Source organism: Leuciscus leuciscus, assembly GCF_965113295.1.
Source record: "Leuciscus leuciscus genome assembly, chromosome: 9".
Lineage (NCBI taxonomy): Eukaryota > Metazoa > Chordata > Actinopteri > Cypriniformes > Leuciscidae > Leuciscus > Leuciscus leuciscus.
The window spans coordinates 43,910,836-43,930,598 of record NC_138733.1 but is presented as its reverse complement, the minus strand read 5'-3'; the positions used below and the strand labels follow the sequence as shown (position 1 = coordinate 43,930,598).

Genomic DNA, 19,763 nt, shown 5'->3' with positions numbered 1-19,763 from the left:
GAAAATAATCATAATCATAATAAATAAATAAATAAAATAAATAAATGTGTCCTTGGACGTAACACCCCCACCATTACGAATACAGACCAGGAACCAAAGTAGTATCTTCTTACATATTCTTTCAAAGTTTTAGACTTATAAGTCTACACACCCCCTAAATCTCCATCTCCCCAGTTCTGGATCTGGATATTGTAGTCCTGTAATTTGAGGCCCAACGCAACAAACGCTGGTTAGAAAAGGACAGAAATGTCAAAGGATTTTAGGATAAATGGTCTGTATACACAGTTATTGGAACCGCACTGCTCCCAAGTTACACTTCGAAATGCTGCAGGGCCCACAATAAAGCCAATGCTTCCTTTTCAATGGTGCTATAGGATTTCTGGTGTTTCAAGAACTTTCGGGAGAAGTAGGACACAGAGTGTTCAACACAGTGAGCATCCTCCTGGATCAGCACAGCTCCAGCACCAGAAGCGCTGGCATCCACTTGCAGCTTAAAAGGTCATTCAAAGTTAGGTTTGATCAGATTAGGAGACTGGGCCTGAACAAGGGGGTGGTGTTGTGATGATACAGACAAATTATATCCTAATTGTTGGTTGTATGGATGGGTCTGTGTGTCCCTTGTTTCTCAGTGCTCCTGTTCTCTGTTATTAGCTGTCTCTCATTTTGAGCCCATCTCATTTCAGAAAGCAAGTGAGAGAGTCCGAATGCACTCTTCGAATGCGTCCTCCTTTCACAGGGATTCGGAAGATACACAGTGTATTTTCTGTTGCAACAGATAACCGCCATGAACAAACGTTATTTAAATTTATTTGAAAAAAATGGCAGCAGCTCCACATTCAATTGAAGATGTGGATGTCAGTACTTGTTGTACAAAATGTTGTACTAAGTTGTATAGGTAAACAATGAGTCCGCACACCAGAAAATGCTCCTTAGCGATTTTAATGGTTGCTCACCACGTGTAACGTTACGTGCGGACTCATTGTTTATCTTTGCAACTACTTGTCTGCCCAGCACCCAGTTGTATTGTTTTGGATGTGCGTGCTGCACCTTTGAACACTAAGTTGTATTACCTCAGTAGACAGGTGTAGTAATCAGGATAACAAATGTTTAGTGATTTTTAAACATTTAGAACAGTATTTTGCTTATAATTTTTTCTATATTAAATAATAAAAATATTTTAAAAAATAAACATTTATACTATTAACGAAGTAATTCAGTACTTAAATGAAAAGAAGAGCTATAGAGCATTTAAAATCCAATGAATGAAGGCAATTCATTGGTGGCATCTGGTGATCCGATGAAGCAAAAATCTGGTAAAACACTACCAGAGGGTCAATGGAAGCTGATAACCACATTTAGCAATGAGTCACATTCAATCTAGTTTTGAAAAGGCTGCAGGGAAAATAAGGAGAGGTTCATTAGACTGAGACAGGAACATTCAGATCTGATAGCAGAGTTCATCTCATTTTTATAATGTTGTTGAAATATGTTATATTTAGCATTTTCTATGGAGCCAGGGCTCTAAATTAACTTTTTTGATCACCATCCAATGTGGCTGGTAACTTTCTAAAGTTACCAGCCAATCAAAATTTCCACTACCCAATTTTTTTTCCGGTGAAAATAAGAGAAATTATGAGTGCCACTGAATGCATTTGATCATTTTATTAATATTGTAGGCATATAAACCACAAATCAATCTATCTATCTATCTATCTATCTATCTATCTATCTATCTATCTATCTATCTATCTATCTATCTATCTATCTATCTATCATTGAATCACATGTCTTCAGAGCTCTTCTTCTTCTTCAGAGGTGCCATCAGAATCTGGTCTGAGATGGTCAGAGAGGGTCTCACCTGAGAAGAGTCAGAGAGGGTCTCACCTGAGATGGTCAGAGAGGGTCTCACCTGAGATGGTCAGAGAGGGTCTCACCTGAGAAGAGTCAGAGAGGGTCTCACCTTTTAGGCATGAGCGCCAGTCACTCTTTACCTGCTTCATAACACTGAACCCTCTTTCACAGTCAGCTGTAGTTGCAGGGATGGTGAGGAGAGCATCAAAAAGATCAAGGACACCAGGACACCGATGGCACAGCATTCTGTTCACAGTAAGCCAGGTCTTCTCAAAGGTTCCTGTAGCAGGGTGAGACAGACAATATCCATTATCTGTATCAGGTATCTGTGTCCAACACTGCTCTCAGCTTAGGCCCAGGTCTATAGTTGTGCAGAGATAGATGGATGGGTGTCTTTTTATTTATTTTTATTTTATACTGAGGTGAAAACACACCAACACAACCTAAAATCAAATCATAAATTGTAGGATATATGATGCATACCTTGACTTGTACTTTTCTATAACAGCCTGAGTGGAGGAAAGGCAGCTCTGAGCTTCAGCCAGGGTTGACACTGACCTCTGCAGGGACTTGGAGAGGTTGCTCAGTTGATAGATGGTGTCATGGAGAAGGCAGCAAAACCTGAGCACTCCACCATCCTTGCCTATGTTGAGGAACCCCTTGGCCTTTGTCCTCAGAACAGCATTGATGTTCGGGTTCCACCTACTCTGGTTGGCATCAAAGCCTTCATGTGGAGCTCCCTGAAGTGTTGCTTTAACCCTGAAAAAATCAACTTTGACCTTGTCCTCACTGGCACTCCTGATGTAGACCATTTCTTCTTCCATCACTGCACTGTCCAGGGATCCATCTGACATGACCGAGATGAACTTGCCATCTGATAATCTTGCCCTCATCTTTCTTCTCTCATCCTCTGCTATGTAGTGTATGAACTCTTTTGCCTGATAGTCGTTTGTGTATGTCTCTCCTATCTTCAAGCCTTTCTTCCTGTCCACCCTGAAATTAATTTTCATGTAAATTAAGCCACTGTTAGTGCCTACAACACAGTACATTTCAGTGAGATTTTATTTTTATTTTTGAAACCCCCAAACGTAAAGTTTTATCTATGTCTATGGAAGCACTCTGAATCGTGTTCTGAAACATGTAAATAGTAACGTTAATTCACTTACTCACACATCCATGCGAAGTCGGTGAAAGGCCTGCCCTTTTTTCCGATGGCGTGGACATTTCGAAAAAGTAGCTGCATCTTCTCCAACTCAGACGTCTCCAATAAAGCGAGGCTTCTCCCAGCAAGGCTCTCTTCAATACGACCTTGTCTTGGCAGTTTTAATCCTTAGGCTCTCCTGATGACTTCGGACACTCTCATGGTCCTTTACTGCCTCGACTTTAAAATTATTAGTTCCTTATCTTATTATTCCCTACTCTCCTTCTAGAGTTCTCAGGTCCTCTGACCAACAGCTTTTAAAGGTCCCTCGTTGTCATTTAAAATCAAAAGGAGATCGTGCTTGTTCTGTGGTAGGTCCCAAACTCAGGAATAGTCTCCCATTCCACGTGACGTCAGCTCCATCAATTGCCACTTTTAAGTCTTATTTAAAAACTAAAAAATTTTCTTTAGCTTTTGAATAAGTTATGTTTGCTTTGTTATATGATTTTAATGTTTTCATTTTTTGTAAAGCACTTTGGGGCAACGTCTGTTGTTTGAAAATATGCTATATAAATAAAGTTGCTTGCTTGCTTGCGTACCACGAAATTGTTCGTTTTGTTTTTTTCTTTCGCGTACATGCGGCAATCCTGACAAAACATGACGACATTTTCGTGATCAAACACAAGCCATTCACGACCCGTCAGCCATTTGGCATTAAATTTTGTTTTCTTAATTTCTCTGTCGATATCCTCATCCCCTGCCTCGTTCCTCTTCTCACCCCCAGAAGTCTGTCCAAACCACCGCCGCATTTAGTTTAATCTTAACTTCTTAATTTACTTTACTAGCTAACTCCCTCCTCTTTCAGTCTATGCTCCCTCCCCTTGCTCCGTTCGTTCTTCTTCTTCCTTGTGTTTTCTGGTGGACGCCCCGTTCGTTTCCATGGTTTCTCGCGCTGGTTTCACTGCAAACTGTGTGCAGCCAATGGGCGTATGAAACGTCACCACGTAGCATTACGGCACAGTGTTCATGGGAAATGTAGGAAGTACTGCCAGGGCGATAAATGACAGGAGAACAGAGCCTTGTGTATCATGCATGTAATGCCTCATGCATCACCGGCCAAACTGGCTAGTAAGTCTTTATTAACACCCGCCAAAGTGAATTTTAACCCGCATTTGGCGAACCCTGGTCTGTTAATTTAGAACCCTGTATGGAGCTAATCGCTAAACCTGCTTAGCATGTATACTGTAAACATTCTTTATTCATATGAAAATACCCCAAATCGCATGAATATCGGACACAAATCATATACTATCGTAATCGTGTTTATTCTCCATTTTTAATGTGTAGAAATGTTTATTTTGATTTGTTTTTCACAGAGCTGTGAAGGAGGAAGTTTAATAGTAGTGAGAAGTTCGGATCATTTTACTGACTCTGAGCTTTGAATCTCGTTTATCAAAATAAACTAATCTTTTTTCGAGTCATTTCGTTCATTTCAGCAGAATGTACTTAAAATGTTACATGTAAGCCAAATTCCCCAAACACATCAAATGTTGATCGCATTTTGAATAAGAAAAAAATAGCAATGCAAGGAAAAGGCCAAATTATGAGAAACAGAAATGATTCATTCATTTATCTGGGTCTTCAGGCTATGCAGTCTGTTAGTTTACCTCACCTCCCGATCTGAGTCGTTCGTTCATCCCATGACATCCTCATAAACTGAGCTATGCAGTCGGTTCCGGACACAGAATTTATTAGTTCATCTTTTGAGTCTTCGGGTTTGAGTAATTTTTTCATCACGTGACAAAAGAATGAAAGACTCCGAAGAATCAGACCTGAAGACTTGAGAGATGAACTAATCATTTCTCTTTCCAGTACAGACAGCATAGCCTCTATGGGACTGACGGAAAGAACGAAAGACTCGGACCCGAACCCGAAGACTCGAGGATGTTGTGCATACACGGTCAACACAAAATGAACAAATCACTCTCTGAGACAACTCGGTAGTCCCGAGTCATATTAAAGATACGTTCAAAATGAACGAACCGAACCTTTCATGACCGACCCATCACTAAAGTTTACACAGGACATGGTCATTCAGAAAGCAGGAATTATCCCACGTAAGATGACAAGGCTACGCATCGCTACGCTTCGGCCGCCATTATGCGTCTATGCGTAGCAAAATGTGTCGTCCCAGTTTTTGATACGCGACGCACCGTTGCATGCAATACTATGCGTTGTTGGTGGGGGCGATACTGCAAGTTGCTTGCGTCCGACATGTAGACTATGAAAGGGAGCACGTCGCTCACGTTGCTCGCGTTGACTCTGTCAGAGCCCTTAGAGTTAACACGGGTGAATCTGACTGCAGTAGATGTGAAAGATATGAATGAAGTTAATTCGGCCAGCGCTCATACCTGTGTTTACATCCTGTTTTCGGTTGAAGTCCAAAGTAGTCGATTGTCGAGTGAACTCGACAATCGACTACTTTGGACTTCAACCGAAAACAGGATGTAAATACAGGTATGAGCGCTGGCCGAATTAACTTCATTTTAACGGATGGTTTAGCAATATTGTTGGGAGATTTTCGGGAGGGGCTTTGAAATTCGGGAGTCTCCCGGAAAAATCGGGAGGGTTGGCATGTATGCATAGAACTATGGCAACTTCATGATGCTCAAAATTACCTGCAGACTGCCTTAAAGCCAAAGGATAGTCATACCAAATATTGATTTGATACTTCATAGAAGTTATTATAAATAAAAATAAAAAAACTTACTTTACATCATGGCATCCATGTTCTCCTTGCTCTTGACTCCAGCAGACCTAGGACTACAGAGGATAAGTGGATGGATGGATGACAACATTTTTCTTAAAACTTTTGACAGTATGCTGTAGTTTGCAAGTAGATTGTTCCAATAATCTTGGCCACTGATGAAAATATGACAATTAAAACAGAAATAGGTTACATCAGTTATTAAGAAATTGAAAATGGCTTTGATCTGGTTCGTTTTAAAAGCTGGACATTTATTGGCTTTGTGCAAACAATTATGTAATAGGCTAACCTATTTAGAGTCATGTTTTGTTACGTAAATATAAACAAGACATCATTTGATATGAAATTTAATAAAAATGTATTTAGTTGTTTGCTTCAACATGTGCTGTAACAAAACATCCATAGAAAAACGGATAATGGTAACGGATAATGAGGGTACAACGGGGCTAAAGACTCCACGGGGAAAAAACACGCCTTTGATTTTGTTTTCCTCTAAACCATTTGATGCACAAAAACTTGCCACAGCACTTTTCAAAACGTCCGCTTTTCAAGATGCACGTGGAAATTTGTCTGATCCGTGACGTGATCATGAGCAGCAGCGCAAAGTTGATTCTGTGCTAATTTGATGTTTTTTTTTTAAAATGTTGTAGATTTAAGTAGCAAATGAGAATCGATAAAATGATTGAATATATTTTGAGACAAAGGTCTTGTTAATGATTTTTGCAATTAAAGTAACAGTTTTTCAATAACGGAAGAATATGTAAAAGTGTGGTATTTGAGGTAAAAGGCACAATAATTAACATGATAATAAATACCTGACTGACTTTTCCATTTGTTGACATGACATGGTCAGATTCAGATAGTAAATATCATATATTAAGTTGGGAGTCCATCTTAGACATAATCAACATAGGGCCTATTTATAATGAAACCATCCTTTTTAAGAATATGACATTAATCATATCATAAAATAGCATTTATTGTTACTACTGTAAATCTATATTAAATTATTATGGGATCTCATTCGATGTTTTTTATAATATTTACTTTTTAAAATAATTTTGTTTCTGTATTTAATACATTTATTTTTATTTATAAAATATATATTTTAATGACAGTATATTTATTGAACAAATAATCAAAATAAACAGAAATTAGTGCAAACTTTGCTAAAGTGATTGTTTTGAACAAAAATTAATTAAGACATTATTTAAAAAAACAAAAACAAAAAACAAAATCTTAAGGTGTGCCTTATTTAGCCCCGTTGTAGCTAAAACACCTGTGAATAGGCTACGGAAAGTTCAGTCATATTAACACGGAACATAGGGCCGTATTTTACGGACTTTTCTTCGAGTGAAGACATGAAGTGATGCATCTGTGATATGGCAGTTCATATCTGTCCATGAGGATGTTTTCCTTTTACTCCGTGTGAACCTCTCGCACTACAGACCGAGAGGAGGAGGTTTCAATCCCTCAGTTTCTCTCAGTTTCTCTCTCAACGAAAGCTGACCTGATCACACTCGATGTTCGAAACCTGAGGGGACAAAGCGAAGGATACGACTGATGGATTATTAATTTCAGCATGGCATGTGGACAGTGTTTCATGTGAATATTTATCTAAATAGTCTGCGTATTAGGTAAGTGTGCTTCATATACTCTTTCTGTGGTATTAATTCATTTATTGCTAATTCGTCGGAATCTCCGCAGTTAAATCGAGATGTTGCTTATGACACGGATTTTCAGGACGCGTCAGATACAAGTTCAGTTTTACTAGAAGTTTGGATGTGGTCATGACATCTAGGCCAATTAATATAATAAGAACATCTTCTATAATATTTGGCTACAATATCAACATTAAAAACTGTCAAATTGTCCCTGTATTGTAATCATTATGATCACATATCATTGCTTCAACGTGCTCATTGTTTCAGCTGAACTCTGTATTTGTCTTATAAATGTACATATGGACATTACTGTGACAGACACCTCTGATAACAGATTTCGTAGAAAAATATACTGCTTTGAAATTATGTGTTGTGAATAAATGTGAACTGAACTAATAAACATGAAATATATAATATTTTGATATTATTAATATTACCTTTTTAATGTTTAATAAACAAACTTGTTTAATGTTTCTTACACACTAGGCCTATACTATTATAATTTTAAAAAGGTATGCTTGAAATATCTAAAAAGGTATTTTGCATGTAGAACTTTGTTAACGGCAGTGAATAGTACTGTAGAAATGATTCATTGTTTTCTTCTTACAGAAAGCTGATTAATGGCAGCTTGAGCTGGTCATAAATAGGGAAGAAACACAGCTCTTCTCCAGAATGCGTGGCCCAACAGCACCAGAGTCATGTTTGCTGTGGAGATTCCTGGTGCTACTGTGTGTTTTGGCCGATATAACACACAGAAGCAGCGGCTGTCCCGAATCCTGTGCCTGTTACGCTCCATCAGAAGTGCACTGCACATTCAGATACCTGAGTCAAATACCCAGGGACATTCAGCCAGCTGTGGAACGGATTAACCTGGGGTAAAACATACCACAGTCAAACTAGCATGAAACTTTCTATAAAGGCCGATTCCGACATTTGTAATTTTGTGTTCCAGGTACAACAGTTTATCAACTCTTAAAGTGAACGACCTCTCTGGACTAAAAAACCTGGAACTATTAATGCTGCATAGTAACATTATCAAGACTGTTGAGGACAACACGTTCCATGACCTCACATCTCTGCAGGTAAAATACTGAACTCACTACTTTGGAAGCAACATTATTAAAAGTTTCTGTATTTAAGGTACGCAATTTTTTTCTCCATATTAAAAAAATGATTATGAGATAGCAACTTCAGTCATATCACTGGTCTAAAAAAAGCTGTTTTATTAAACACAAGGGCTATTCATCCATATCATGTATGTCATGTTGAGATCACATGACCAGGCAAATTCTAATCACTTTATCTCTGTAACACCCCAATGTTCCATTGTGGAATAAATGATCACACACTGTGAACAGGGCATGTGTACGGAGGCATCTGGAAACTGAAAACATTTGCTTTGTGTGATGGTGCATCCACAACAATAGATGGCAGTATGTCACGGCTACTATACCAGCAGCATGAGTCAAATATTACTTAGCGCACTTTTATGAAAATACTTAACCCTTAAAGGGGTGATTCGGGATTTTTGACATCGGACCTCATTTTTAAGTCAGCCTGGTTGTTATTCATCAGTGGAGACATTTTTTTTTCAAAATTATCCAGTCCTTATATTTGGATAGTTAGCCGATGCTAGGCTAGCGCGAGTCAATGGTATATGTTAGCCAGCCATTAAAAACCGTTTTACCCACTCCACAGTGCACCAAACGCAAATCAATTATAACACTAGACTATCGATGCAAATGTCCGTTGAGAGAATAATGTTAGAAATCAAACTTACCTTTCATCTCAATGATCCCAAAGGAACTAGTTTCTCAGCAGCTGCGGAATTTTACTTTGCTCCGGTTAGTAATGCGGCAAAAAGTAAACACAGAACAGAAGCACACTGTAATCAGTGTACCAGCGGCAGGTAAATACACTTGCGTCATGTGTGTACCGGCTCACTCGGTTGCCTAGGTAATCAATATCACTCCGCTGCTGTAGACAAGGCTTATGATTACAGGGAACAAATTATAACTAATGCAATGTGATGAAAGGTAAGTTTGATTTCTAACATTATTCTCTCAACGGACATATACATCGATAGTCTAGTGTTATAATTGATTTGCGTTTGGTGCACTGTGAAGTGGGTAAAACGGTTTTTAATGGCTGGCTAACATATACCATTGACTCGCGCTAGCCTAGCATCGGCTAACTATCCAAAATAAGGACTGGATAATAAAAATAAAAAAATGTCTCCACTGATGAATAACAACCAGGCTGACTTAAAAATGAGGTCCGATGTCAAAAATCCCGAACCACCCCTTTAAAGACCTAGAACATTTTTGGGGAACCTGACTCACCTGTTCTTTTCTTTGTTTTTCTAAACCATTATAGCACTCAGAATCAAGTGCCATATATCCTTTTAAACAAGTGTCAGCTCATTTAAATTTCCAATTTTACAGTTATTTTGTATTAAAATGGTTAATTTACCAGATTTAAGAAAGACGGCAGCAAACAAGTTTTGTTAACCAAGAAAGTGGTTAACACAGGGGAGGGACTAGTTGACACTTCAGGACTGTGTTGTCGTCGCGTCCAGGCGCAGGTCCTTCATCAGATCTGGATGGGGCGGACTGCGGTAAACCTCGGGATAGACAGAGAGACTAATATTAGCGTAGACGCCATTCTTCTTATGATGTAATGAGTACATCAGGATTTATGGGAAGTGTTCCCGGTTCCGGCTGACCTAATCTATGCAGCCTAACATTGAATTATAGAAGTCTATAATGTGTTATGTGTATGCTAGGTCAAAGAGATGTGTTTTTAGTCTAGCTTTGAACTGACTGTGAGTGTGTCTGCCTCCCGGACAATGTTAGGAAGACTGTTCCAAAGTTTTGGTGCTAAATAGGAATAGGATATACTGCTCCTGTCTGCCTCGTTGCTGCTGCTGAGTTAGTTTGCGTCTGTAAGCTTCGTATATCTTTCTGTTTTGAATCATTATTTACTATCATTCCTTGTTGTTTATACTGCTAAATATAGCTTACTCAACATCACACATTAACCTGACATCGCTAGCTTCAATCTAAATAGTTTATGCTAGCACAACACGCTAGTAATTCGCTAGCCTGTTAGCGTGCCATCCGTGCGCTCTTTATTTTTCGCTCGCGCCTTTTACGAGTTCATCAAACAACTTAGGTGAGTAGGATCAGTCAACAAACACGGTAAGTCATGTCATCTTCTCCTCTTATTGTTACTTGCACCTCATGCAACATGTTTAGCATATCCTTGTCGGTCAGCACAGGATTTACATGTGATAAATGCAGGGAGATAGTCAAGCTGACGGGGAAGATTTCAGAACTAGAGACACGCATCCAAACTTTAATCGAGGTAAATTGTAAGAGTGCAAGGGCTTTAGATACTGCTTTGGATGCGACTAGCTTAGTGAACTCTGTACATTGTTCGGTTCTGGCTGTAGTAGAGCCCTTGCAGAAGGGCAACTGTTGAACTGGGTGACCGAGAGACGCTATAATCGCAGGACAAAACACCGCTCTTCCATTCCGATTACAAATTCGAACAGATTCTCCCCTCTCAGTGAAACACCCACTGAGAATTCTGTTGAATGTGCCCTAGTTATTGGCGATTCTATTACATGGAACGTGAAAATGGAGACACCAGCCACCATAGTCACATGTTTGCCGGGAGCCAGAGCGCCTGACATCAGTGCAAATTTAAAAGTGCTGGCTAATGCTAATCGTAATTTCTCTCAAATTATTATTCACGTCGGCACTAAAATTAATGTTAAAGAGGTGTGTGAACTTGCAAGTATGATATCAGACACTGTAATCTGCTCTGGCCCCCTTCCTGTTTGCAGGAGTGATGAGATAATTAGTAGATTGTCCTCACTCAATGGCTGGCTGTCTAAGTGGTGTCCACAAAATAATATAGAATTCATAGACAATTGGAAAAGTTTTTGGGGCAGACCTGACCTGTTGAAAAGAGAAAAGCTCCCACAAGTCTCCTCTCCATCTCCCTGTCCTCCTGCTGAAGTCGATGACTGGGGAGACTCAGGTGGTGGAATCAGTGTTAATGTTTCACGTATGACTGCACTGCATTCAGTCCTTGACTGCAGCATTAGGGTTTAGTGCACTGCCAAAAGCAACGGCCTTAAATCTGGGATCTAAAAGTGTGGCCTTGGCCAACATCCTTAAGGATTCTACATCTCCAAAGCATTGTTTTATGTTTGTGATCAAGTTATTTGTAAGATCAATTGCTGTCAGTGTGCTTTCACGACTTCACACTTGCATATAATTAAGTAGAGTAAGGGTTGTGCGTATTTGGCGTGCTGAGGCTCCGAGCTTGGAATTTGGCCCGAACCCAGAGTACTTCCCCCGTTGTGAAAAGAATAGTTAAGACTACAAGTGAGGAGATGGGCAAGTCTGCTGTATATATGCCTCTTATCGTTAATGAGATGATTACCTGAATGCACTCCTCTCGTGTTAATCAGGTTAATTATCTGAACGTGCTTCTCCCGAACTCCCGAAAACATCATTTATCATTGTTTGTTTGAAACTGACAATAGGTATTATCTTTGAAGCTGTGAATTCTGCAGAGAGCTGAACTGTGGCATGATTGAAGGCTGGAAGAGCATGAAGCATGTTAGATGGCTTCAAAGTGTTTGCTGTTCAAGGCAGTTATGTTGGTCTTCAAAGATGTTAATTTAGCACCAACTGCTTCACTTTCTTCATATTCTCTTTGAAGCATGAAAAATGTGCTGATCCACCTTGTTTCCACCTCCTGAATCAGCTTATTTTCGGCTCGCCCATCTTCTGATGGATTGCAGACAGTTTCTCTGTGGTATTGGTGCTTGAAATAGTTTTTTTTAATAAATTGGCATGATACAAAACAATGTGCGCTAAAGTCTTCCATTACACCGTGCAGCTCGCTTGCAGAGAAAAATCAATGTGGATAATGTACTATGAAGCCATTTGCGCATTTTGAGAGAGAGAGAGAGAGAGAGAGAGAGAGAGAGAGAGAGAGAGAAGACATGGTAACGCTGAATCACTACTGTTTGTGAAATTACGTCTTACAGAAAGTGTTAAAATGACTAATTTGCGCTGATAATCTGTCTGGGTGCAACCTACATGCTATAGTGCATAAATGTTCGGTACCATCAGTACTAACGGTACTGTAGAAAAACAAGTACCGTCAGGATTTTAAAATGTTGATACTGACTTGGTTCCGAAGTATTGGTTCTCATGACACCACCACCTTCTCTTGTCACTTTGTACCTTGAAGCAACCATGTCCTTCTGTCTATTCCTTGTGGGAAGCAAATATACTGGGTCAAGCTCTTCACAAACGCCCTGAAGCTAAAATAGCTGTGAAACCGTCATGATCATGTCCACTAGTGCCTGACTAATGTCCCTTTGCCTTGCTGAAATAAGGGACTTATTAATGTAATGTTTGCTGAGATGAGGCAGAAAGAGAATCCACGTGCACACAAGCTTTTAATAACAAAACTCCACATGAATAGCCAGTAGAGACCTCAATGGTCGTATCGGTGCAGGCAAACAGTTCTTGGGTGACCTCTGTGGTCATATCAGGGCAAACAATAAGTTCATAGGCGACCTTCGTGTTCATGTTGAGGCAGACTGGCAGTTCGAGGATGACCTCAATGGCCATGTCAAGGCCGAAAGGAAGTTCAGAGTCGGGGTCATAGCGTCATAGCGGGTCAGCCAGGTTGATGCTTTTTCTTCTAAATTCTTTCTGATCTGTGTCTTTAATTGGCATTTGGTGCCATCAGGGTTGAATCTCGGAATGAACCTGCAAGTTCACACACTCACACACACACACACACACACACACACACACACACACACACACACACACACACACACACACACACACACACACACACACACACACACACACACACACACACATACTGGTTTCCATGTTGGATGGGGACCAACTTTATGATCATCATCTGTGGGGACCACCCTTTCTACAGGTTCTAGAGGTATGAAAAAACGTAGGGATACTTACCATAGCTTTGATAACTTATACACGCCTTCAGATATCTGAATTGATGAAGTAATGATTTGACCATGCGCAATGGGGACTTTTGAAAAATCGAGTGGACATGTCTTATAGGGACCCACTTTGCATAATTCACACAACCTCCCATTTGATTCGTTGAGACCTAATTTCCATAATTCACACAACTTCCCCTTTGGATTTGTGGGGACCTAGATAGAACAATAAGTATATTACTAATGACAAATAATAGGCATTTATATAAAGTAAATCCTCAGATTGCATTTGTCCATTTGCCCTTAAAAATGGGTTTAATCTACAACCAAGTAGAATTAAAATATACAGTAGTAGAAAACAACTTCAATTAGTTAATGTGGAGATATAGTGAGGCCTGCAAATGGTGCTAGTGATGCAAAGCTTCACTCTTGCATAGAACACCTCTGGCCGGTTTCACAGACCAGGCTTAAAATAGTCTCAGACTAAAGTGTGTGTTGAAGCTGTTTTAAATGAAAGCACATCATAAATTAAGTCCATTGTGTCCAAGTCAAAGTGCCATTGTTTTGTCTCAAGATGCACACCAGTAATGTTTATTTCTAAGACACGTTTATAAAAGCTACTTAAATGTCCTAATTGAACTAAAGGCCTAATCCTGGTTTAATCTAAATCCTGTCTGCAGGGTTGCCAACTCTCACGCTTCTGGCGTGACACTCACGCTTTCAGCATCAATCTCACGCTCTCACGCACACGCAAGAAATGTCACGCCAAAATCCATTTTTCTCCCCTCTCAATCGTTGATTTTCTGTTGATGACTAGACCACAGCGTATTAATGACAGGAGAGGAGTTTAAGGCCCACAGCTGTAACATCTGCCTACAAAGTTCTCACTGCAGTATATTCTGATCGTTGATTCGCTGAAAACCTTGCACCTGACATGATGTTTTATTAACAAGGTTCGGGAGGAGCACGTTCAGATAATTAACACAAGTGGAAAGCACTCAGCAATCAATGGTAAGAGGTGCATATATACTCCACAGTCTCACCTCATTCCATTGACAGTTTTTGCAGCATCCCTCCACCACCCCTTCTCCACACTTCTAGTCCTAAAAACACTTACATACGGGGGGAGCACTCTGGGTTCGGGCCGAACTCCGAGCTCGGAGCCCTCCCTCCGGACAGCACGCCAAATACGCATTAAACTTACCCCTTCAAATTATATGTAAGTGTGAACTCGTGAAACATCAGTTGCGTGTGAAAAGTTCACAGAGAGTTCAGAGCATAGGTTCGGAGTCGGAGCCCACTGATGCGCGTTTGAAAGTTTGGATGACAATCAAGGTAAGCAGATAATAAAATGGTGTGCCTTTCACTCACGGGCGTAATTTCCTATTCCTTCTTTTCGAAATTCCGTTCGTGTCCCCCCACTTTCAAATTAGTTTGTTATGATTTTTTAACCGCACGCCGTCATCGCCACAGAGGAGCAGGACCGAGCAGGACACGGAGCGCCTGCTTTCGTCAATGCGCGCAGCCGCGTCCAGGAACGTCGCTTGCACACACTAAAAATACCTCACAGAAAGTTATAATGAGCAGGTATCGCGCTGTCTGCGAATGTCCTGGCACACACTCACACACACGACGCACAGAAAGACTCGCGCCAGTGTCGAGCGCACAGACAGCGCATCAGAATCAGTTTTGCTGGGCAGTTCTCTTTCGCGCTTGAACGAACAATAACACACACCAACATGCCAAAATGTCCGTTTTGTCGAGTATCCTCATAACAGAAAAGCAGTCTTAAATTAGTTACATAAAGTCTTAAATGAACAAGAGTAAATGAGAAAATGAGATGCGTGAGAGCCTGTCAGCAGCTGTCTGTCAGTAAAGTTAACCAAATAACAAAGGGAACAGAGAAAATCACTCACTGCTCTTGATTAAAGAACGCTTGCAGCTTTAATAAGGATTAATCTAATTTAATTCATAATTTATGCAGTGCGGACTGTTTGATAACCTAAGTCAATTTCTGTATATTTCATACCTGTTAGACAGGAAGGGCACATGCAAATATTACAGTAATTTGGGGGTTTATGTGAGGATAGGTTTAAGTTCACTTATATTAAAAGTTGTTATAATTTTCAAAAGTAAAAAATCATTTTCATGGAGACATCAGTAGCTACAGTGATACTGGCCTTCATTCAGAAAAAAATGCCATTAAACAATTATTTAAAATATACTGTCTTTATGTTGTTTCTACATTACAGTGGAAATTGAGTCTCACATTATTTACATTTTATTTGCACACAAAACATTAATGGTGAACATTTTTGACTTTATAAAATGATTCTCTCAAGTCTTGTCAATTGGCCCCTATTAAACAATAAAGAAAGTAAGACATATTTTTCTTATACATAGTTTAGTAGCCTACTATATTCTTTTTGGCAGAATTTATCATTATAATCAACTTAACTTTACTTAACTTTTTTTTTCATAAATCAGGGTTTAGGATATATAAGTAAACAAGGACTGACATTTTTAAAAATAGGGTTGGGTTACGCGTGCGCACTGATGTTTTACAGAGTCTCACTCCAGCCAAAGTCCCAAAGTTGGCAACCCTGTGTCTGTGAAACCGGGCCCTAGTGTTGTGCTTGTAATCATCTTCTCAACAGAATATTGCAGAATATTTGTTTGTATCGATTGATTGTTCCTACATTTGATTGGAATATTAGTGTGATTGAAGTGGATTGTCTGTGAATGCAGAACTTTTTCACTGCAACATCAAAGGATTGCATTCAAGTAGTGAATTATTGTCTGGATATTTTCCAACCCATTTCATACCCACAAGTCAAACTTCAACTTCAAACAAGTGTCCACTTCAAACTATTCTTTCTATAATTGTAAATTTTTCAGCCAACCTCCCAGCATCAGCTGCTACTCATTCACCTGATACTTATCATAAAAAAATCTACTACTAATTGAGCTTCAATACATGAATTCACATTACAATTGCTGAATTCAACTTTTATTGAGTTCAACTTCACAAAGTAACTCAAATGAAGTCAACAAAGTCCTGATATTAAAAGTATTTAAAAAAAAAAAAAATATATATATATAAATATATATAACTTTTACACATGCTTCCTTTCACAGACATGTGAAATTCAAAAAAACTACAACTTTAGAACAACTTTATTGTTCAACCAATGCTTTCCGACTTGTGGCCTTCATCACGGTCATCATAAAACATACGGCAAACATGACACTCTATTTGAAATGTTGTTTGCTGTATGTTTTATGATGACTGTGATGAAGGCCACCAGTCGGAAAGCATTGGTCGAACAATAAAGTTATTCTATAGCCTACAAGTGTTGCTGTAGTTTTAAAGGGTTAGTAAGCCCAAAAACGTCTTTAACCCTCTGGGGTCTGAGCTGTTTTCTGGCCCTGGAGGTGTTCTGACATGCTCTGACATTTGTGCTTATTTCTGTTACTTGTGACATTGTCATGGCTAAAGTCTTATTACACTGTATTTAGCACAAACTCTGCTACAATAATATATCAGCAGCATGTATGTAAAAGTTTGTAGTTTTGAGATAATGACATTTATGTGTGGTTTGTGAAAATACAAAAAAAAATTGTCACTGAAATAAGGCCATGAAACCTATACTGATTATTTCTTCACAAGACTTTTGAAAATTGTATGACGTAGCCTAGAATATTTGCTCCAAAACTATGTGAAAATCACCCTGACCGCTCATTCAGATAAGACAATATATTGATTTAAAATTTCTAAGACGTGTTTTGTGTGAAAAAGCCTTATGCGAAGAGGCGTGATCATCTCATGAATATGTAAGCTTTTAACACCTGAGAAAGACAAAGACACTCCCCTAACTGCCCTATTCGGAGCGATCAGGCCCTGTCATTCAGAGCAACCTTGCACAAAGAATGAGGAGATTTAAAAAATAATGGCTTTTAGAGTGTTTGGATTTATTTACAACACAACATAATCCAAAGATACACAACAAAAGAGCACATTGAAAACAATGATCCAAAGACAGAGACCTTTGTGGCATTCCTAAAAACATTGTACATACCTTTCATTTCCAAGGTGTTTGATTTTCACTTTACTTGAAGTCAGCAGGACTCAGTGGCATCTGGTCCCTGAAAGAAAAGAAAAAAAGTGAACATACTGGTATCAAGAGAAACTAGGCCTGCACGATTTTGGGAATAAATTTTAGATTTTTCTAGTTAAAATTGCTTTTTAAAATTCACAGAATACACACACACACACACACAAATGTTTCCAACAATATATAATATAATGAACACCATGTTTGTTGTGCCTTGTAGGCAAACGCGATCGTGCTCCTAAATATGATACATTCAAACGCGATCGCGCTCCAAAATATGATACATTATGGTTACCATATTACACATATCTATGTTTAAGCAGATATCCACAAACAGTATTTAACAGTAAACACGGGTCTAAATATTATAATAGTCACCATATATCTAGCAACAGTTCAACTGCAATGTGAAGTTTATGCAACAATACCATAAAGTAAGAATTTCTTACCTTACATTTTTCTTGTCTTCAAATCGCGTTCTTCTTCTTCTGAGGTAAATCCAATGTAAGCTCAGGCGTGTCTTCCAAACTCGACGAAAAGCAGAGACTTGTGAAGTGTTTTGGTGTTTTGTGTTTGAGGTAACGAGCGTGTTCACGTTCCATGTGGAGATTTGCATGTGAATCTCTTTTGCGCGAGTGGGCGTGGTCGAATTAAAAATAATTAGCAAGCGTTTGAGATACTGGACATCCTGTTGGTTTTATACAAATGACTTAAACAGAGAATATTTGTTTTCAGTTTGAATCCGATCATTTAAAAGTACACACTTAAATGTGTATAAAGGTATATGGCTCATAAATGTGTGACAAGTATTCGCTGAGTTTTGTTTTAGTTTATAGACGTGCTCAAGAAAAAAAAGTTCACCGCGACGGAGAGGCAGAACGCACACCCTGTTTATTTTCTTTATTTTACAAAAGCACAATGTTTTGATTTGATTGTAAGTGGACACATACAAAAGTAGAAATATCACAGATTCTTTTTTTATATTTCTTTTTTCTGTATGACCATAAATGACGGAGTAATTTAAGTTTATTGTGCTACAATGTGAAGAAAATCCAGCAAAACGCGGGGGCGCGTTTGCCGACCCCTTTAACATCTTTGAACAAAACCTGCCATTAAAGAGTTGCATCTTCACATTATTATTATTATTTGCACTGCAATTTCTTTTTGTAAGCTGTAATGTGATTATGGAAATCACGCAGGCTGTGACGGACAGATCAATAACGATAGGAAATCCAAACATTCGCCTATGAGTCAATGACCTTAAATATGGCTTATCACTTGAAACATGTGAGTAGCAGTAACTTTACAAGTCGCTCACTCTAATGTTAACCTGATAAATGTGTGTTATTATTAGACTCATATCTGTCTGTGTGTGTGGAGAGACGCTTTACTGCTGGGCATACAGGCGCTGGCGCGATCATTTAACTTACAATACTTATTATATTTTATTCATACAGATAAGAGTAATGCAAACGGTCAACTCTTATTTCTGTAAACTCACAATAACTACAAAATGTTTTGCTTTTGTAAAATAATGAAAACAATCAGGATGTGCTTTCTGCTGTCTCAGTCTCAGTGAAATTGAGCGTCACAGAAATGAGCCGAAATTCAGCGTATACTCGCCTCACACACGAGAAATATATCTATAGAAAGCTTGAAATGTCTGCTTTTAAATGAACCAATTCAAGTGGAAAATAAATATTCTCAGATTCTGTAATCCGTATGAAACGTGCAGATAGGCGCGTCACTGCGGAGATGACGAGTCCGCATCGTCGACTTAATCTCTGCAGCCGAAAACGTTATCAATAAATTATTAAATGTTTAGACAGTCTCCTTCTGTTTTCTCAAGACACACTCATAATCATTATGTTTGCCGGTGCGCTGTGGAGCTTTATGTGTGCGCTTGAGCGCTGAGATTAGGCTATGTATTACTGTATATAGGCAATTAAAGGCTCATTATTATGAGTTATGGCTTATTAATATAAAAATGCGATTAGTTGACTAATAGCTTAAAATGAACGACTACTAGTCGACTAGAAAAAACTTTAGTCGAGGGCAGCCCTAGTATTTATGTCAGCATCTATATTGCAAGAGAAATTATTTGCACTCTACCTATAAATAGAATTAAACTTTCAATCAAACAGACATTTTTACATTCAGACACTTGGCCTGAAATGATCATTGAGGAAAAGAAAAATATATTAGGATCAATGTC

The 19,763-nt window shown here is 38.9% G+C and overlaps 1 protein-coding gene across 1 annotated transcript in view; it reads left to right on the top strand.

Annotated features, from left to right (window-relative positions):
• The first annotated feature begins 7,264 nt into the window (after positions 1-7,264).
• Positions 7,265-19,763, top strand: part of igsf10 (immunoglobulin superfamily, member 10) — a 69,478-nt gene continuing 56,979 nt past the window's right edge. The window contains exons 1-3 of the mRNA XM_082179162.1: positions 7,265-7,396; positions 8,033-8,298; positions 8,376-8,505. Coding sequence (XP_082035288.1) covers positions 8,096-8,298; positions 8,376-8,505 — 333 coding nt within the window. The 5' untranslated portion in view covers positions 7,265-7,396; positions 8,033-8,095. The remainder of the gene's footprint in view (positions 7,397-8,032; positions 8,299-8,375; positions 8,506-19,763) is intronic.